This window comes from Biomphalaria glabrata, chromosome 1 (assembly GCF_947242115.1).
Source record: "Biomphalaria glabrata chromosome 1, xgBioGlab47.1, whole genome shotgun sequence".
Taxonomy (NCBI): Eukaryota; Metazoa; Mollusca; class Gastropoda; family Planorbidae; genus Biomphalaria; species Biomphalaria glabrata.
In genome coordinates this window covers 905,006-922,981 of record NC_074711.1, presented here as the reverse complement: position 1 = coordinate 922,981, position 17,976 = coordinate 905,006, and the positions used below count along the sequence as shown (strand labels likewise).

The following is a 17,976-nucleotide window of genomic DNA, read 5'->3' as shown; positions in this document are numbered from 1 at the left end:
TCCACGCTCTAGAACGCATGGATTATGCACCTTTATTGCTAATAACATCATCTTTTTATTTTTTAAGCTTCGCTTTCCACCACTATGAGTAGGCCTAATCTTTGGAAAATATGGAAGAGTAACGTCAGCTTTCTAGTAACATTAAAACAGTATTCTTCGCTAATATCTTATCTTATATTATATTATACAGACGTTACTTCAAAAAAAGAAGATGATTATGTAATAATATTATGCAATAATAGTCTCTATACTGAACTCTGAGGCTGAAAGAAGAATTCAAACCTTTGAGAGTAAATGCTACAGAAAACTGCTGGGTATCAGATGCCAGGAAAAGAAAACAAATGAATTTGTACTTTTACAAGTCAACACCGACTATCAAAAAGGAACTATTATTTCTATGAAGGGACGAAAGCTGAGTTGGTGATATTGTAAGAACATCATTCAAAATTCATTCTTCAAGGTATATATATAGCTCTTCCTTCGTGATCGAAGATAAACACATTTCTCATTTCCTATTGACTCGAAGGTGACTGTAAAGTCCAATCCTCGCTTTAAAAAGCCGGCCGCATACGTGGCATGGGTGGGTTAGGTCAGTTGCAGATAGGCCTGCTTCTTCTCTCAGCTTTCTGTTGGTTCGGCGCTCTTTCGCCCTGGCCACTCTTCTTGCTTCATATCTTGAGGCTCCCAGACTCACAGCTTCACGCCATGAGGAGCGATCGAGAGCTAGTGTCTCCCAGCCGTGAATGTCGATATCACATTCCTTGAAGGAGCTCTTGAGTGTCTTTGTAGCGCTTGTATTGGCCTCCATGGGAGCACTTTCCTGCACACAACTTCCCGTACAGAAGTAGTTTGGGAAGGCGTTTGTCTGGCATGCCCCGCCCATCGAAGTTGGGACCTTTTTACTGTCGCGTTGATACTGTACATGTTGGACAGCTTTAAGATTTCTGTGTCTGGTATGTGGTCGGACCAACGCACCTTATAGATACTCCTTAGACAGCGTAGGTGGAAGGAGTTTAGTTTTTTGGTGTGACGGGAATATAGGGTCCAGGACTCTGATGCATATAGGAGTGACTGGAGGACTACAGCACTGTAGACTTTCAGTTTTGTGGATATGCTGAGTCCTCTCTTTGCCACACTTGTTCTTGAAGTCTGCCAAAAGCAGCGCTGGCACGAGCAACACGGAAGTCAACCTCATCATCTAGGTTGGCGTTTGCTGATATGGTGCTTCCCAGATAGACAAACTTTTTTACGTTTGCTAATTTCTGGAAATCCATGAGAATGTCTGGTTCTGTGACAGATTTATTTGGAGGAGGTTGGGGTGATAGAGATTGAAATTTAACTGTATAAACGGTGTGGGTTGGGGTGGTAGAGATTGAAATGTAACTACATGAATTGCATCAAGCTTGATTTCATCATCTAACCTTTCCAGCCTTTAAATTGTTTTGGGAATGCTAAGATGTGTACAAAGTTTTCTTTTTCTTCTGGTCAGCCTAATGGACCTCATTCACCAATTGTAAACAAACAACATTTAGTCACGTGATCTTATTGATAAAACAATGGAAAAAACTGTCACGTGACAACCATCATGAATTAAACATGAGATAGTAAATTATATAGAAGAGATAGAGCACCACGTGGCTAAATGTTGTTTGTTTACGATTGATGAATGAGGTCCATTTCTTTTTAAAGGAACATTTGCAATCAAGAAAATATCGAGTATCAAGAAAATCCTGGCCAAGTCCTTCCATCTTTTCTTTTAGTCGCACTGCCTTCCTTGCACAAAATTGTTTTAGCATGTTATACCATGGTTATACACAGAAATATATAAAGTGCTTACCCACTCCCTAAAACCGAAATTCTTTTAGTCTCAGCATCCTTCTTTCACAATCATATTGTCTAAAAGTAGGGACGAGTGCAAGACTACTGGGATGTTATTAATTTTTTTATAGTCTCTAGTTAGAAAGTAACCTGGGATGTTTATCGTCTGTAATAGTCCTCCATCCCTTGTTTCAATATCTAAATGCGTTGATAGTCAAAGTTTATAATTGTTTTGTATATGCCAAAATGCTGATTTCCATGCCAATAGCTTTGGATCAGACTTCCTATAGTAAAGTCTTATGCAAGTAAGACATGGACATTGACGAAAACAGGGAAATGTCTGCTTTGAGAAGAAAAATCCTTACAAAAATATATAAAAACTATGCAAACTCAAACTTGGTGAAGATTGTCTCTAATATTTCTTCCGTATCAGTGTTACTGAAATCAAATGGAACTTTGGTTTACTTTAAAATGATCTTTCTAAATTTAAACTTAAAAGTTTTTTTATCCTTAAAAGCTAATTTTTCAAAGAGCTCTAAATATTATCTAATATTGATATTTAAAAAAAAAATATCTTTCCTTGTAGACTATAAAATATTTCAAATGCCACACTGAGGACTAATTGCATATTTCAAGTTTGTGTGCCAATAAACAGAATATAATCATTCAATGGCTGCCTGGTCGTGCGGTTTGCATGCTGGACTGTCGTTCAGATTTATCGATGGTCCCGGGTTCAAACCCTGCCTGCTCCCATCCCCCGTCGTCCTGCGGGAGGTTTGGACTAGGAAGTAATTATCTTCAACTCTGAAGGAACATCCGAAACATGTAAAACATTTTACAAACAAAACAAACAATGAACATGAATTGAGCTGTAAAATTTGCCGAGCATAAAACATTCTCATGTAAAGCATAATAGTTCAGAGAATGTTTTAACGGAGATATTAGTACATAATAAGATAGGGTCAAAATATTTTAGTTTTTAGAAAAGCCTATTATATTTAATTTTATAAAAAAATAGTAAAACTAAAAAAATTCTTTTCAAGAAACCAACAAAAAAATAGTTTGGCTACATACTTTTATTGTTCATTTGGGCATCACAATTATGATTTATAACTACTGGAAATTATATCACAATCTAGATGTAAACAGCACTGTACTCATTCTTATTTGTATTTAGCAAAACACTTTTCTCTAAAGTAACTATAAAACAAAGTGATTATGTTAAGTAACATTAGACTGAAGTCAATAAAGATTTAAAAATTCATTCAAAGGACATGGTTTACATTTAACTTAAACGAAAGATTATTAATAAAGTTGAGAATAAGAAAAAAATGTCATCTTTTCTTTTTATTCTATTGTATATAGGTAAGCAATAAAGATCAAAACATAAAAAAAAAATAATTTTTGTATATATTTCCTGTCAAGTATTACATTACTGCAAGGGTGGGTACAATTTGTTAATTTACAGGCCAAATTATAACATTTGTTTTTTAAAAGTTGAATAATAAAAAAGGGAGGGGGAGAGACAAGCCTAAAATAAAACAATCAGCTTGATGTAAAAAGAAGCTCCACTCCATTCTTCTTCAACACAAATTAGATCTCCCGTAAGTTCTTAGCAATGCAAAAAGAATATATGATCACTTAAACAAGTACTAAAAAAAACACCCATAACTTATGATTATAAATAGTTCAAACTGACATCTGCTTTAAAACAAAATATAGAGTAAACAATGTAATGGGTTAATGTAAAATGTAATGACTTGTAGGCTAGACAAAGATCTATACATACTAGACAGAAATGGATAAGTCCACAGATAAGTTTGTTTTTTTTAAAGTTTATTATTGCTGCAGTATCTTTAACTATAAAGCTAAGGTGAGTGACGTTACTTTCAGGTTGACTCTTAGTATCATGAACTTTTAGTCTGTGATCAACTCTCCAAATACATGCCTCATTGACAGGGTGAAAATAATTATGCTTTTCTTCATTCTCTATTCCTATCCAAAAATTGTAACTGGTAATTGTAGAAGATTACTAACTCTAGAAGACATTATTATCAATGTTATTTTGTTATGTATTGAAAAATAATATATTTCTTATCTAATGACAAGTTAAAAAAAAAAACAACATTCCCCATGTGCCCCCACAACTTTGCCCACTTCTGCATTATAGTTTTAGCTCCAAATAATGATATAAAACTTGAAAAATTACTAACAGAAGAATTGAGATACAGTACGTGAAAACAAACAACATAAAAAACAGCTTTACTGGTAACAGAACTAATCCTTGCCAAATGCTTCTGTATCTCCACTGCTGTTCTGTGTACTCAAGTGTCAGTTTTGTCTAATGGTAAAAAGCATTGAAAAAAAAAAAAAAGCCACACAGTGTTAAATAGAGACTTTTGATAAGAGGTCTCACACTGTGAGATAATGAAATCTCATGTAGCTATGAAAAATCTCACTTTTTTTTCAAGATAGAGAATCTCTTTTGCTATGAGGTGTCCATTTTAAACACGATGGATCTATCACCTTGTTTGCAAACTCTGCAGGCCGGTTGGCCTTTTTTTCCAGAAACTCATCAATCAAATCCTGAAGATAAAAGATAACGAAAATGATGACACAAATAGAAACATTGACTTTGCTTGCAGAAAACTACTAAGAATCATTTGTCATGGAATTATAATCATAGTTAATAAATGAAGGTATTTAGTATAATTGTAATATAGCAGGCCAAACTGGCAAGCATTAGCTGCATTTCAGATGGTCAAGGGACATGATGTTTTCATTTACAACAGATTCTGAAAGATGCATTAGTTTTGATACTTCCAAAGCTAAGCCAGTTGAGTATCCTATAAGCCAAAGGTGATATGGCCAATCAAACAGACTGACTCTTCATGTATTGTGTATAACTATTTCTAACCTGTTTTTTTAGGACTAAATGTTTTCCTTTCCAATATTTGAGCATACCCAGGGCTTGTAATGTGCTGACTATATCATTGGCATTTATTGCAGTTTCTTGACTCACATCTAAAAGAAAAACAAATGATATGTCAACAACAAAAAATATATTTAATAAAGCAAATAATGTTGAAGGTTTCCTGATTCTGTGTTTGACAGTTAACCTTGGTGTAAATTGCTATAAATAGCAATTATCTTAATGTTCCACAACTAATATCAAGTAAATAAGAATATCAAGTAAAAGTAGGAATGTCATAAAACTTAAAAATTTTTTTTTTAAATCCAATCAGCCATTATTCCATTTCAAGGCAAAGGCACTGAGTTTTGAAACCCAGACCACTCAGCTATTGACAATATAATACTAGTCATTACAAATTTATTAATAAGTAATTTTAATATCATAAAAGAGTTTCAAAATTCAATATTTATTTGATAAATGAAGGATACAAAAAACATTTGAGGTTTATTTCACATTTATGTGGATTCAGCAAACTATTTGATGCTTAATTTAATTAGCTTTTCTGAGTGCAACACACATTTAAAGTACCAAACACTTTGTACTCGACCATCAACATCCTAGAATGTTATATATGTTCTACATCAAAAATATCATAGAATATTTACCTTTGATACAAATTTCTTGACCTTTATATTTGTGTAAATACTCTAGGAGAACATCTTTCCAATAACTTCTGTAGGAGAGAAGGCCAAGGTCCGACAATGGTCTCTCTGGAGAGCCAACCTTTTCCTCAACTTTACTCAATAGATAACCTAGGGATTACAATGAAGAAATGAAATTAGGGTTTACAGTATAGGAGCTACATTTAAGATTTACAAACAGAGAAGGTTTATCCATGGCAAGAGACAAACAAGAGATGATTACTTAGTCACATTAAAGGATTCCTCCAAAGCAAAAGGGTCATTTTGTTTAAAGTTTACTGGCAACACAGGGTTAGTGTTATTTTAAAGAAGCTTTGAACAAGAACTAATTGGCCTCCTTATGTCGTAGAACGGCTATGGTTCATCTCAAACACTTTTTCATGTGGCTGAGGAGCCCTATTTTGGAGACACTCCCATCCACATATATTGCAGGTCAATGTGGCTTTGGTGGTAGAGGAGCTGGCCATTTTTCGTATGGCACGCTTTTCTTCAAGAGCTTAGGAAGAAGCTCTGAACAAGAACAATGGTAAAAAGAATCCATATGTGCCATGCCTTCTCATCCTTCAAAATAAGTAAAGTACTATGCATGCTTTTAATATATGAACTTTTCACTGTGGTAAATAAAACCAAATATTTTGTTAGTAAGAAAAAATTTCCCTTTTTAAAACTATTACTTACTAAAATCTATTAACATTTTCCCAAATCCTTGTCTCATGTATTGAGGAAGTGTCAAAATACAAGAAACATTATAGTTCAAAAAAGAGTTTTTTTCCTGTCGATAGAAACAAAAAGAAACCATTTAGTTTGAATGGAAAAAAATAACGTTAATGTTGAAACAATATTTATTTATAATGTGAATATTGTATCAATCAATAAAGTAATTCAAACTTTAACTAAACATACCTTAGAGAAGTAGCCAACAAGATGACACCCATTGCCATCATTCTCTGTCATTGCGTAGAAAAGAAATGGCTCCACATCAAAATATAAAGTTTTGTGATCCAAGAAAAGTTTAGCCAGCAGACACAAGTTTTGACAATAAACCTGGTAAAATAATAACTACTTCTTGACAAAGTGTAACATTATTTCCAAAATATTTTCTTAAAAGATCATTACATCCTATGAGTTTACCTAGTCATAACTCACTAATATTTATTTCTTCATAATGCATACTTCTTTCCAAATGAATTGAGTCTGAATTTTTCTGTATTATACAATGTACATTTTTAAAAATGAAAGTGCTTTACAAGACAAATGTTCAGACCTGAATTGTTTAATTCCATGATTAAATTGACAAAAGACAGAGAGGAATGGAGAAAGATGGTCGACGAATCTTGCATGGTGCCCCAATGGTCAAACAGACTAAGGGATAGGTAAAGGTAATAAATTGATTACAATTGAAATTACCTTATTTTTCTTGCCATCCACTTCAAAAAAAGAAATATTTCCTTTCCTGTAGATCTCATCTCCTGGAGGATGGCGCCATAGACATTTAGCCTGGAATGAAACCATTTATAAATACTTACAAGAATTAAGACTTTTTGCAGTCCTTTTCTTTCATTGCTATAGACAATAAAACAAATCACAAAGAGACAGTGTTGTGAAAATGTTTATAAACTGAATGGTAGGGTAGTGCCATGCAGAAATTTTTTTTTTTCATTATGGAGCTTACAATCACCTCTTTTGTTTAACAATGACACCAACCAATAAGATATGGACACTAAAATATATTAATTTTTTTTCTTCACGTACTTATGTTAAACTTGTATTTGGATCGTAAAAAAACATGCTTAGATCTTAAACACTGTACGCAGAAAAAGTTGTCCTCACCATATGTCTTCTTAAAATTGTTGCTGTTCTCATATACTTCAAACAAAATTCGCAGAGATAAATTTTGGGAAGCCGAGCATATTCTTCTGGGTAGGGTGATGAGTACCATGTGTTCATTTCATAGCAGCCCAGTTCCAGTTTCTTTATTCGGTATTCCTGAAGGTCAGACTTGGCTAAGTGTTGAGTCATTTGATGCTCCTGTCAAAATAGAATAATAAGCTATAATATCCTGAAGTGTAGCTTAGTAGGCAGGCAACTCCAAAGAATTATTAAACACTTTTAAACAAAGAATTAAAAAAAAATAAAATGTACAAATAGATGAAATATATTCATTTTAAAATGACAGTCAAACATTACTTAAAATGACAGTCAAACATTACTTAAAATGACAGTCAAACATTACTAAGTCAGATGTTTAAAAATGTAATCAAAATGTAAAAAAAAGGTGTAAAAGATGTTTCTATCCCAAACACAAGATCACAACGTACCATGACCCACTTTTGTTTCATGAGCTTATTCAAAGAAAATTTAACTTTTTATTGTTTAATATTACTTAATAAAAACTGATAAAATGCACTTTTTTATAGCTCACCCAAAAAGTTATTCCATAACTAAAACATGATGAAAACCAAAAGAAAATGGGTAAATTTAAGATCACATTTGTTCTAAGAAATATTGAAACAATTGTTTTTAATTAAATCCAAGGTATATAAGATCTTTGAAGAGTATTGCACACTAAATGGAGATCCAAATCTTTCTAGGTATCGGAAATACTAGAAACAATACATTACTTACAAGTAATTCACAAGCTCGAGATTGTGCTTCTTTAAACAGTTCATAATCGTAGTCTGATGTTAACCCACTTATTAGAGGTTGTCTAGAATTTCCATGTTCTTCCTTATGTTTCCTCTGCTTTTCTTTCACTTCTTCAGTAACTTCTGGCCTTTTGTTTCTAGCCTTGGTAATCTTCTCATATTTTAATTTCTGGCTTTCACTCAAAGCCTTAAAAAAAAAAAAAGCAATAATATAATTAGTTTGATTTATAATTCATTATGCTGTTGAATAGACCATATTCTGATTACTTTCACTTACCAAAGTGATAAATGTCGTAAAGCTGATGCATGGTCATCATATTGCTATTCTGATCATTAATTAAACAATGTTTGAAAGTTATTTAGCTGATGATAAATCATTTTACCTTGCAATGGGATCAGTGGGCCATATGCTTTTCTTATTATAAATAATCCCAGCAATGTGATTACTGATAGAGCATTAATTGTAAGATAAAACTATTTAGGGAAAAGTTCATACATTATGATGTTCTTCTAAAGTATTGTCCTACCTGATGGCGCAGCCCCCTTCTGTCTTTTAATTCAGCAACTACTTTTTTTCTGTCTTCAATATTCTTGATTCTTTTTTCATATCTGACCTTTAAATTCAAAGGCAAGAATTGTATCCACACAAACCAAAATTAATTAATTAATATTAGATTACATGCATGTACATATTGTTGTAACCCTATTTGCGACGCAATAGGGTTAACTGTGTGTGATCAGCAGACATATGTGACACAGGCCAGTAATACAAGGGACAGTACTGGCATAAACTTTGCGCGTGAATAGGCTCTGGGTTATGGTCATCTGATCATAAGCCTGCGTGGAGCAGAGACACAGTGTGTGTAAGGCAGGGCAGTTCAAGACAGGACAGCGAGTAGACCGGGACAGTTAGTCTGCCATGAAGTCGGTCCTGGTGGAGTCCTGAAGTGAATGTACGAGTCTAGGAAGAGATAGAGACAGTAGAGTTTATTAGTTTAGTAGGGTGATGTACAGTATAGCATTTTTAGTGTTGATGTATTGCCAATTCTGTCATATTGGCTGTTTTAATTGACCATTATTAAAGCACCAGATTATTTGAAGCTCTTGTCTTCAAGTTCTTGATGTGTTAGATGTGCTGTGTTGTGTTTAGCAGTGTTTACAGAAGGCCTGATTAGGAGAGATCGTAACAATATATATATATATAGATTTATGATCACAACTGTTGGTGCTGAAACTGGTTAAGTGATAGAGAAGTGTTTTCCAAACTAGAACATATTTGAAGTTGTTTCGCTATTTTTTTTCCTCACCAGTACTTTGTTTTGTCATTTGACCAATTTACATTATTAATAAAAATTATAAAAGCTAACAAAAAAAAAAAAAAAAAACTATGATAAGAAAATAAATTCTTCTCTGATCCATTGCTAATAGGTGAATGTGAAAAGTATAAAACTATATACCCCAACCTCACCATTTTTGTGTTCAGATGATGGTGGAAAGTAGACAACTAGACTTTTGTTACATTATAATAGATAGTGTTTTATTTATCTCCAGTTACTTAGACTTACTTTACAATCTTCTGCTGTGGTATTATGAAACAGGGGGCAAGATGTCAGTGTTCTGTGGGATTCATGGCGTCCACTTAAATGACCTGAAATATGCATTTTATATAATTAGGAAAATGTGCAATATACAATTCATATAAAAAGAAATTTTACTTTGAACTTTGTCATTAGAATCTCATATGATCTAAAAAACAATTTTAACAAAATAATATAAAAACAAAAACAAGAACAAAAAGTTTCTCGGTAAAAGAAAATCAATGTAAAAAAAAATATTTAAAAAAATAAAATAAAATGACAAATTTCAAAATTTCAATTTCCATAGTACTTGGTTTATGTGAATAAACTAAAAAAATATTTTTAAAAAAATTACTCGCCTTTAGAATCACATCCTGGTAAAGGGCAATGGGCACTTGTCTCATCGTAATTTGTTTTTGGAGTTGCCCTTCTCTCAGTTAGCCCTAGCAATGAGTTTCCATCTTCTGAGTCCACATCTTCACTACACACCGCCACTGCTGTCTTGGCAGTTTTCTTGGCTCTGGGCACAGCCTTACCTTTCGCTTCTGTTTTGTTTTCTGTTGTCTCTTCATTATCTGAATCACTTGTATCTTTTGTCAATTTTCTTTTTTTGGTTGGGCTAGCCTGACCTACTGTTCATAAAAGATATTTTTTTAAGACAAACTGCAGATTTAAATATCACAAAACCTAAACAAAATGTGTAGCTCAATTAAAGAAAAACAATCTTTCCAATTGTATTACCAACAATTGCAGCAGATCTTCTGGTTCTTCGTGTGGGCTGTTCTTCATCTGTTTCGACCTCAGCTGAGTGTTCGCTTTCTTCTGATACAGAATCTCCATGAAGTCGCTGAAAAGGTATGGTAGAACATAAACAATTAATATCAGATTCAATTGGTTATTTTACATCTCAGTTATTTCAAAGTATATACATCAGTTTATTTTTAATAAAATATCCTCACTTCTTCAGCCATTGTATTTTAAGATTTTATTAATAGAAAAAGAATGGGAACATATGTATATTTTCAGCAATCCTTAAAGTATATAAACTGCCTTAACAAGACCTAATCATAAACTAATAGGTGCAGCTTTCTGACTTTCAATGCACTGAGAACAAGATTTATGTCTCCTGTTAAAGAGCTCACAGCTCAGCAGCAATAAAGCTGGCTAGAAGAAGAAGAAATGTCTCCTGTTAATTTAACTTTTCTCCCAAAAAAAATGGCACAACTTATGTACTAAGCAATATCAGAGATATCATTTAGTAATTCCCATTACATCAATTACTTTGTATAGTAAAAAATGTAGTCCTTTTGTCAAGCAGGTTTGAGGTGCTTCATCTGGGACACCAAGACCCATTTTACTTAAATTATACATATATACATTTTTTACAGTTAAAAAACAAACTACACTGTATCAATTAATTATTGCTGCTTTTAGTAACAGAAACACACTAACGAGCAGACTGCATATACTTTGTGTACAATTGATAGAGATTTAAAAATCCAAGTTAAGTGGGACATCTCTTAATACACCTGTACAGGTGACATTTTTTATAACCACATCTACGTAATACTAGGGGTGCACCGGATAGTACTTTTTGATATCCGGCCGGAGCCGGATATAACCGGATAGTACAATTAGATATTCGGCCGGAGCCGGATACCTACATGACTCAAACAGCTCGTTTTACTGAAGTTTTTGCAAATCTTCTATATAACATACCTATATTCATATTATTTTGTTATTTACTTTCTTACTTTAAACTCTATCACTGATTGATAAATTAAAATGAACAGCATTTTTTTTTACAGATATGCTTAACATAAACTAATCTTTGTAACATGAGATGGTGTGTGCGTATGTATTGTAAGGTAGAATGTGGGATAACTCATGCAGAATATATAAACATATATATGTAACTAATGTAAATCTTTCAAAGGTAAAGTTCACTCTTGGTTTTATAGCGTAAATCTTTCTTAAGTACAATCGAAGTTGTATAGTGGGTAGATGTTTGTGTTCATGTATTTGACACCATCAACTTGTCATTAGGCTCGTGTTTTAAAGGCCACAAACCGCTTCTGGTTTGTATCTAATACAGATAATGGCTTAGTAAATATCACCGTATGCTGGCCATTAAATTTTGTACAATGTAAAACATAGCTGCTTCGGTCAAATGACTCATTCAACCAATGGGCAGTTAAACCAAAATATGATTCGGTGGTATTATCAGCTGTCCAAGTGACCGTTGAGAAAGCGGTGCTTTTAGCATCAGATAGCATTTCACGAAGCTTTGAGGAAATATTGTCGTAGATATCTGGAATAACACGTTCTGTAAAATATTTGCGACTAGGCACAGTGTATCTTTTCTCCAGTACTTTTAAAAGTCCAATAAATCCAGGCTTCTCAACTACTTGGTAAGGTTCCATGTCAGTTGCAATCATCTTTGCTATGGCCAAGTGAATGCGTTTAGCATTATCACTATTAATATCCCACAATTTAGCTTTGTCTAAGACCTCTTTAATCCCTGGTTGCTGCTTGTGTGTGAGGCTTGACGAATCACTGGAACTCGTAGACGTACTGGCACAGGCAGTGATATTACTTGATGCTGATTTCAATGCAGTCATTTCGTTGAATAAGTCTGGGTGTTTCGAGCGTAGATGACTAATCATAGTGGTGGTTGAGAAGTCTTTAGGTTTGCCTGGTTTACCACGTGACATTACTATTTTACAAGCATTGCAAACTACTTTAAAGTTGTCCATTGTTTTGACATTAAAGTAACGCCATATAAGTGATGACTTTTTATCAGCCATTATTATTACTATTTAATTTACTAAATGCCCTTGCAAGCCACTTTTATACCCGTGGCTTGTGTAACAAAATACTTGTAGGGGTGTGTCCTGTAGTTCAGCGCCCTAATTGACTTTTTTCTTCAAGTAAACAAACTTAGTGTCATCATCTAGTGACCTCTAGACAGTGTCAATATGTCTTAACAATTTGGTTTGTGGTCCAGACCCTTGATTGACAATCTCATAATAAACAAACTCATACCAGATTAACCTTATAGAGATTTGGCTTGTAGTCCCGCCCCTAATAAAAATTCTACTCCAAGTAAACAAACTCAGTTCCCTCATAAGATGTGACCTCTAGAAAGTGTCAACACGTTGACATCTGGCTTAATGTGGTCAGCTGCCTATCCGTGAACTCAATTTTATGGACTAAACAAACAAAAGGAGGTGGGGGTGCTCATCTCTACCTCTGGAGATATACCCGCACATCTAGACAGATTATCAGCGTGACGTAGTTAAGGAATATTACGTGTTTACAAGACCACTCAAAGGTCAAGACAAGCTTTTAAAATGTGCCAGACATCGCTGCTACGTATGTAATACGAATTTATAATGTAAAGTCTAGTCCCCCCCCCCCCCCCCAATAACAAACCTAGTTCCCTCGTGTGACCTCTAGAGAGTGCTTACGTCCATCGTATCTGACTTGGGGTCACCTGTCAATCAATGAACTCAATGTGATGGGCTAAACAAATAAAAGGGGAAGGGAGTTGTTCATCTAGAAATATACCTGGTTACATTAGAGGTGTGGCTCTTGTAGTCCAGCCCCCCCCCCCTAATAAAGATTAACTACTAAGTAAACAAACTCAGTTCCCTCGAAAGGTGTGACCACTAGAGAGTGTCAATACGCTGACATTAAACCTACGTCCATCGTATCTGACTTGGGGTCACCTGTCAATCAATGAACTCAATGTGATGGGCTAAACAAATAAAAGGGGAAGGGAGTTGTTCATCTAGAAATATACCTGGTTACATTAGAGGTGTGGCTCTTGTAGTCCAGCCCCCCCCACCCCCTAATAAAGATTAACTACTAAGTAAACAAACTCAGTTCCCTCGAAAGGTGTGACCACTAGAGAGTGTCAATACGCTGACATTAAACCTACGTCCATCGTATCTGACTTGGGGTCACCTGTCAATCAATGAACTCAATGTGATGGGCTAAACAAATAAAAGGGGAAGGGAGTTGTTCATCTAGAAATATACCTGGTTACATTAGAGGTGTGGCTCTTGTAGTCCAGCCCCCCCCCCCTAATAAAGATTAACTACTAAGTAAACAAACTCAGTTCCCTCGAAAGGTGTGACCACTAGAGAGTGTCAATACGCTGACATTAAACCTACGTCCATCGTATTTAACTTGTGGTTACCCACCCATAAAAAACTCAATGTGATGGACTAAACAAATAAAAGGGGGTGGGAGTTGTTCATCTCTACCTCTGGAGATATACCCGCACAGCTAGACAGACGTCTGGTCAGCATGACGTATTCAAGGAATGTAGCATTTTAACATGTTAACTAACTTACTCAAAGGTCAAGACAAATTGAAAAAAGTGCCAGCCATTGCTGCTCTGTATGTAAAGCGCATTTATGATGTAAAGTTTCATCTCTATTTATATTAAGTTATTAACACGCCTTGTCTTTATAATAAACGAAGTTTGGTGCATATTCATAATGGCTCTATTTTTAAGCACATTATTTTGTTTTCATATAAACATTAATACATTCTATAACAGACAGTAATGGAACGAGGTCCACTTTATGCATATTAAATAGGTGTATTTTTTACTATCCGGTTTACTATCCGGTAGTGATATCCGACCGGAGCCGAATAGCACCGGATAGTAAAAAATGCCGGATATTCGGCAGAAGCCGGAGCCGGAGGGACTATCCGGTGCACCCCTACGTAATACTAAAATAAATATAAAATAAATATATATACATTATTATCTATATAGATAATGCAATGAGAGATTATAAAATATTGTTAACCCATTTCAACAAACTCCTTGGTTTCAGTAGAATATACACTTCAACCTAACCCAGTCTCCCAGGTTTTCTATGCTACATCTCAAAAGACACCATTTTGTTTAACTATTTCACACATTTTCTATCATTTTAAAATTACACTTCTATGCACTTCTCAAGCTAAAAATATCACAATATATACAATAACCATATTTCTAAATGCAATGAAATTAAAATTGTGACACATGCAAATTAGTTGAGTTAGAATTTTGTTTAGAGTTTAGATCTATAATATCTAATAGACATTTTAATAAAACAATACCTTTGTCTCATCTTTTAAAATACAGACGTTACTTCAAAAAAGGAGATGATTACATCCTACGAATATGATGCCCCTGATAGGGGCATCATGTCAATCTAGTCATGCATGTGTTAATCAATGACTAAACTTAAACTCTGCCAGGTCATTGTTTTTCTTGGCTGACTCAGGCAACCCATTCCATACTCTAATAGCACTAGGGAGTACTGGAAAAACACTCATACTCATATACTTCATATAGATCTATTGGTATGCCGATCTATCTATATATATATAGAATCTATAAAATAAATTATATATATTACATAAATAAAGAGAGAAAATCTATATTAGATTATATAAATTTGATACATCTAGATCTCTGCAGATTTCTATTTTATTTATTTGAAAGAGACAGAGAGCTCTCACAAAGGCTGCGGGACAAACATATGAGACTCAATGAAAAGCCATTAATTATAGACAGGCGCAGAAGATGAAAAGAAAACTTAATTAAATAGACACCAGCAGACAATGCCAATGGCTTTCAACTTTGTCTGCACAAGGTAGTGAAAAATATTCAGGTTACAACTGGGTTTGCAGATCTTGTCTTATATAATCAGACGTTACTTCAAAAAAGAAGATTGTAAACGACTTAAACGTCTTATGTGTCATGCATGTTAACCAGGAAAACCAGTGACTTGGCAGAATTTAAGTCATTGGTTAATATGCATGACTAAATGCATGACGCGTAGGACGTAATCATCATCTTTTTTGAAGTAACGTCTGTATTATATAAGATAAGACTTAAATTCTACCAAGTCACTGGTTTTCTTGGCGTAGTCATGTGATTAATGTGAAACACTACACTTGACTACACTCATCCTTAATCTTCAGAATCGAAGACATTGCCATTTAGTTATTTTTAAATCAATCTAAAATTACCTTTCTCCGTCGCATTGCTTTGCTGGATTGCTTGTCCTTGTTTTTGTTGTTATTAGACTAGTCTAAGACTTTTATTTTTTCTTCTTTAAAAAAAGTTATTAAATCTAGAGATCTAGACCTAGAATCTAGAGTAGAGGTTATAGTTATAGATCTAGTACATCTACTTTTTAATTACTTAGTTGACTTAGAATAGAAGTCTACTACTACTTGAATCTAGATAAATGATTAATGATAACTATTCTTTAAATTTAATTCTTAGTCTTATGACAAGTTATGATTCATCAACTAGATCTAGATCTAATAATTTTTTATAATGATAATCTAGAATAATCTAGATCTAGACAAGTCACTCTAGTCTAGATTCTCTAAGACTTAAAGTAAAGGAGTTAAGACTAAGACTAGCTAAGTGAGTAAGTCTAAGACTAAGTCTAAGTTCACTAAGTCTAACTCTAAGTTAGTAGAGGAGGCTCTTATAGTTTGAACACCCCATCGGATTCTCCTTTCTAAACGGGTCGCTTTTTTTTTTGTTTGTAATTCATTTGTTTTTATGTTTGGAGCTAAAATTGACGATTCGGGACTGAGCATGTCCAATTTTAGATAAGTTCTGGTAATTTTGTTCCGTTTTTCCAAAGCAGATGGCAGTTATTTAGATTCTCGGTAACCATGTATGTTAAGCTGTTGTTTTAACCTCCCCCGGCAATCCATACCCATATAAGGGATGAAGGCTATATCATGAGCCTGTTTGATCGTAGGCTGATGGGCATATCAAAATAAGCTTCCAAACATCTTTAGAAAGACATTCCAATCACATTTATACCGTTAGCTGTTAAATAAAATTAAAAAAGGGGGTGTCCAAACAAATAATAATGAATTCAGCTCATTCTCCTTTTTGAACACAGCAAAATTGTATTAAGAAATATTATTGGGATTAATAAATCTATGATTTTTTCAATGAATAAACATGACCTAGATAGAGATATCTAGAATATATAAGTTATGAATGAAAGAAAAAGTGTGGGCTGCTAATTTGAAGCCAGAGACCATGCCCACTGCATGTGATCACGCAAGATAAGCTGGCGGTAAGGAGAGGTATATGATACACTCAGCGAGTAGTGTCACAAACTATCCAACAGGCAGTGGAGGGAAGGGGGAGAGAGTCATGAAAAGAATTATAAGCAACTATGGGAGGGAGGGGATGTTAAGGTGTCACAAAACGCACATCCAAATTATGAAAACAAGAAGAGGATCCTTGGATGGGAGTTAAAAGAAAGACAGAGAGAAAATACAAGTAGCCTAGTAGAAAATATCATGTTTATTAAATTAAAATAATTAATGTATAGCTCTATAATCTATATAAATTTATTTCTGTCTGTTTCTACACATAGATTATATAGGTATTTAAATAAATAAACTTCTATACACGATATATATATATATATATATATATATATATATATATATATATATATATATATATATATATATATATAGAGAGAGAGAGAGAGAGAGAGAGAGAGAGAGAGTGTATATGAGGAAATAGACTATAAATACATATTGCAAAAGTGAATCTACTTCTTTTACTACAATCTAAATAATTTTTAAGTAACACAGATATAATTTATTAGCAATTACATAGTGGTGTTCAACACCGGTGCTCACTGTTCAACTAAAGGAGAAAGCCCAAAAACTGCGTTCAAAATAGGAGCATGAAGTGACCTAATTTATTTTAAAATAAAATCTTGATTATGGGTGGTAATACAAAGGAACACAGCTATTTTTATAGTCCTTTAGTTGCAGAATAAGAATCTGCTCTCAGTTTTTTTGTAAGTTAAACCTTCACCAAATAAAAAAATAAAATAAAAAATTGACCTAGTTCCCGAAAGTCGGTGTTCAGTTATAAGAATCTACCATAGATCTAGATCTAGAGTCTAGATAGAATCTATCTATCTGATAGATCTAAGTCTAAGTATTAATTAATTAATATTAGCAGCTTTTAAAGGTCAGCATAATCATAGATCTAATCCTCAATTGTGAAAGTTAATTATTCACGATTTAAAAGCCATGGGAATAAGATATTTTGATCTAGGCAGACTGAGATTCTAGATCTCTAGATCTACATAGTTAACATAGTCTTTATCTTGTTATTGTACGATCGATGAGGCGCTAAATTTAATGAACTTCCGTCTACAAGCTAGATCTAAAATTAGACACGAAGTGACTGAGTCTGGACTGGATCTCCCATTGCCTATTGCTATTGCCAGGCAATCGGTGTATAGATA

The 17,976-nt window shown here is 33.8% G+C and overlaps 1 protein-coding gene across 6 annotated transcripts; it reads right to left on the bottom strand.

Moving 5' to 3' along the window:
- Positions 1 to 2,876: 2,876 nt before the first annotated feature.
- Positions 2,877 to 17,919, bottom strand: LOC106050872 (histone acetyltransferase KAT7-like). 6 transcript variants are annotated; one of them, XM_056039456.1, is made up of 14 exons: positions 17,815 to 17,919; positions 15,698 to 15,780; positions 10,397 to 10,502; positions 10,015 to 10,287; positions 9,644 to 9,726; positions 8,606 to 8,692; positions 8,059 to 8,265; positions 7,264 to 7,461; positions 6,841 to 6,930; positions 6,337 to 6,477; positions 6,112 to 6,205; positions 5,398 to 5,544; positions 4,736 to 4,842; positions 2,877 to 4,404 (listed from the first exon to the last, which is right to left on the bottom strand). In XM_056039456.1, exons 2-14 carry the CDS (start codon positions 15,710 to 15,712, stop codon positions 4,285 to 4,287), a joined length of 1,668 nt encoding a protein of 555 aa, XP_055895431.1. In that variant the 5' UTR covers positions 15,713 to 15,780; positions 17,815 to 17,919; the 3' UTR covers positions 2,877 to 4,284. The 6 variants fall into 6 exon arrangements, with proteins under 6 accessions (XP_055895431.1, XP_055895298.1, XP_055895239.1 ...); XM_056039323.1 differs by having other exon boundaries at positions 15,698 to 15,822; positions 17,815 to 17,899; XM_056039264.1 differs by having other exon boundaries at positions 15,698 to 15,822; positions 17,747 to 17,865.
- Positions 17,920 to 17,976: the final 57 nt, after the last annotated feature.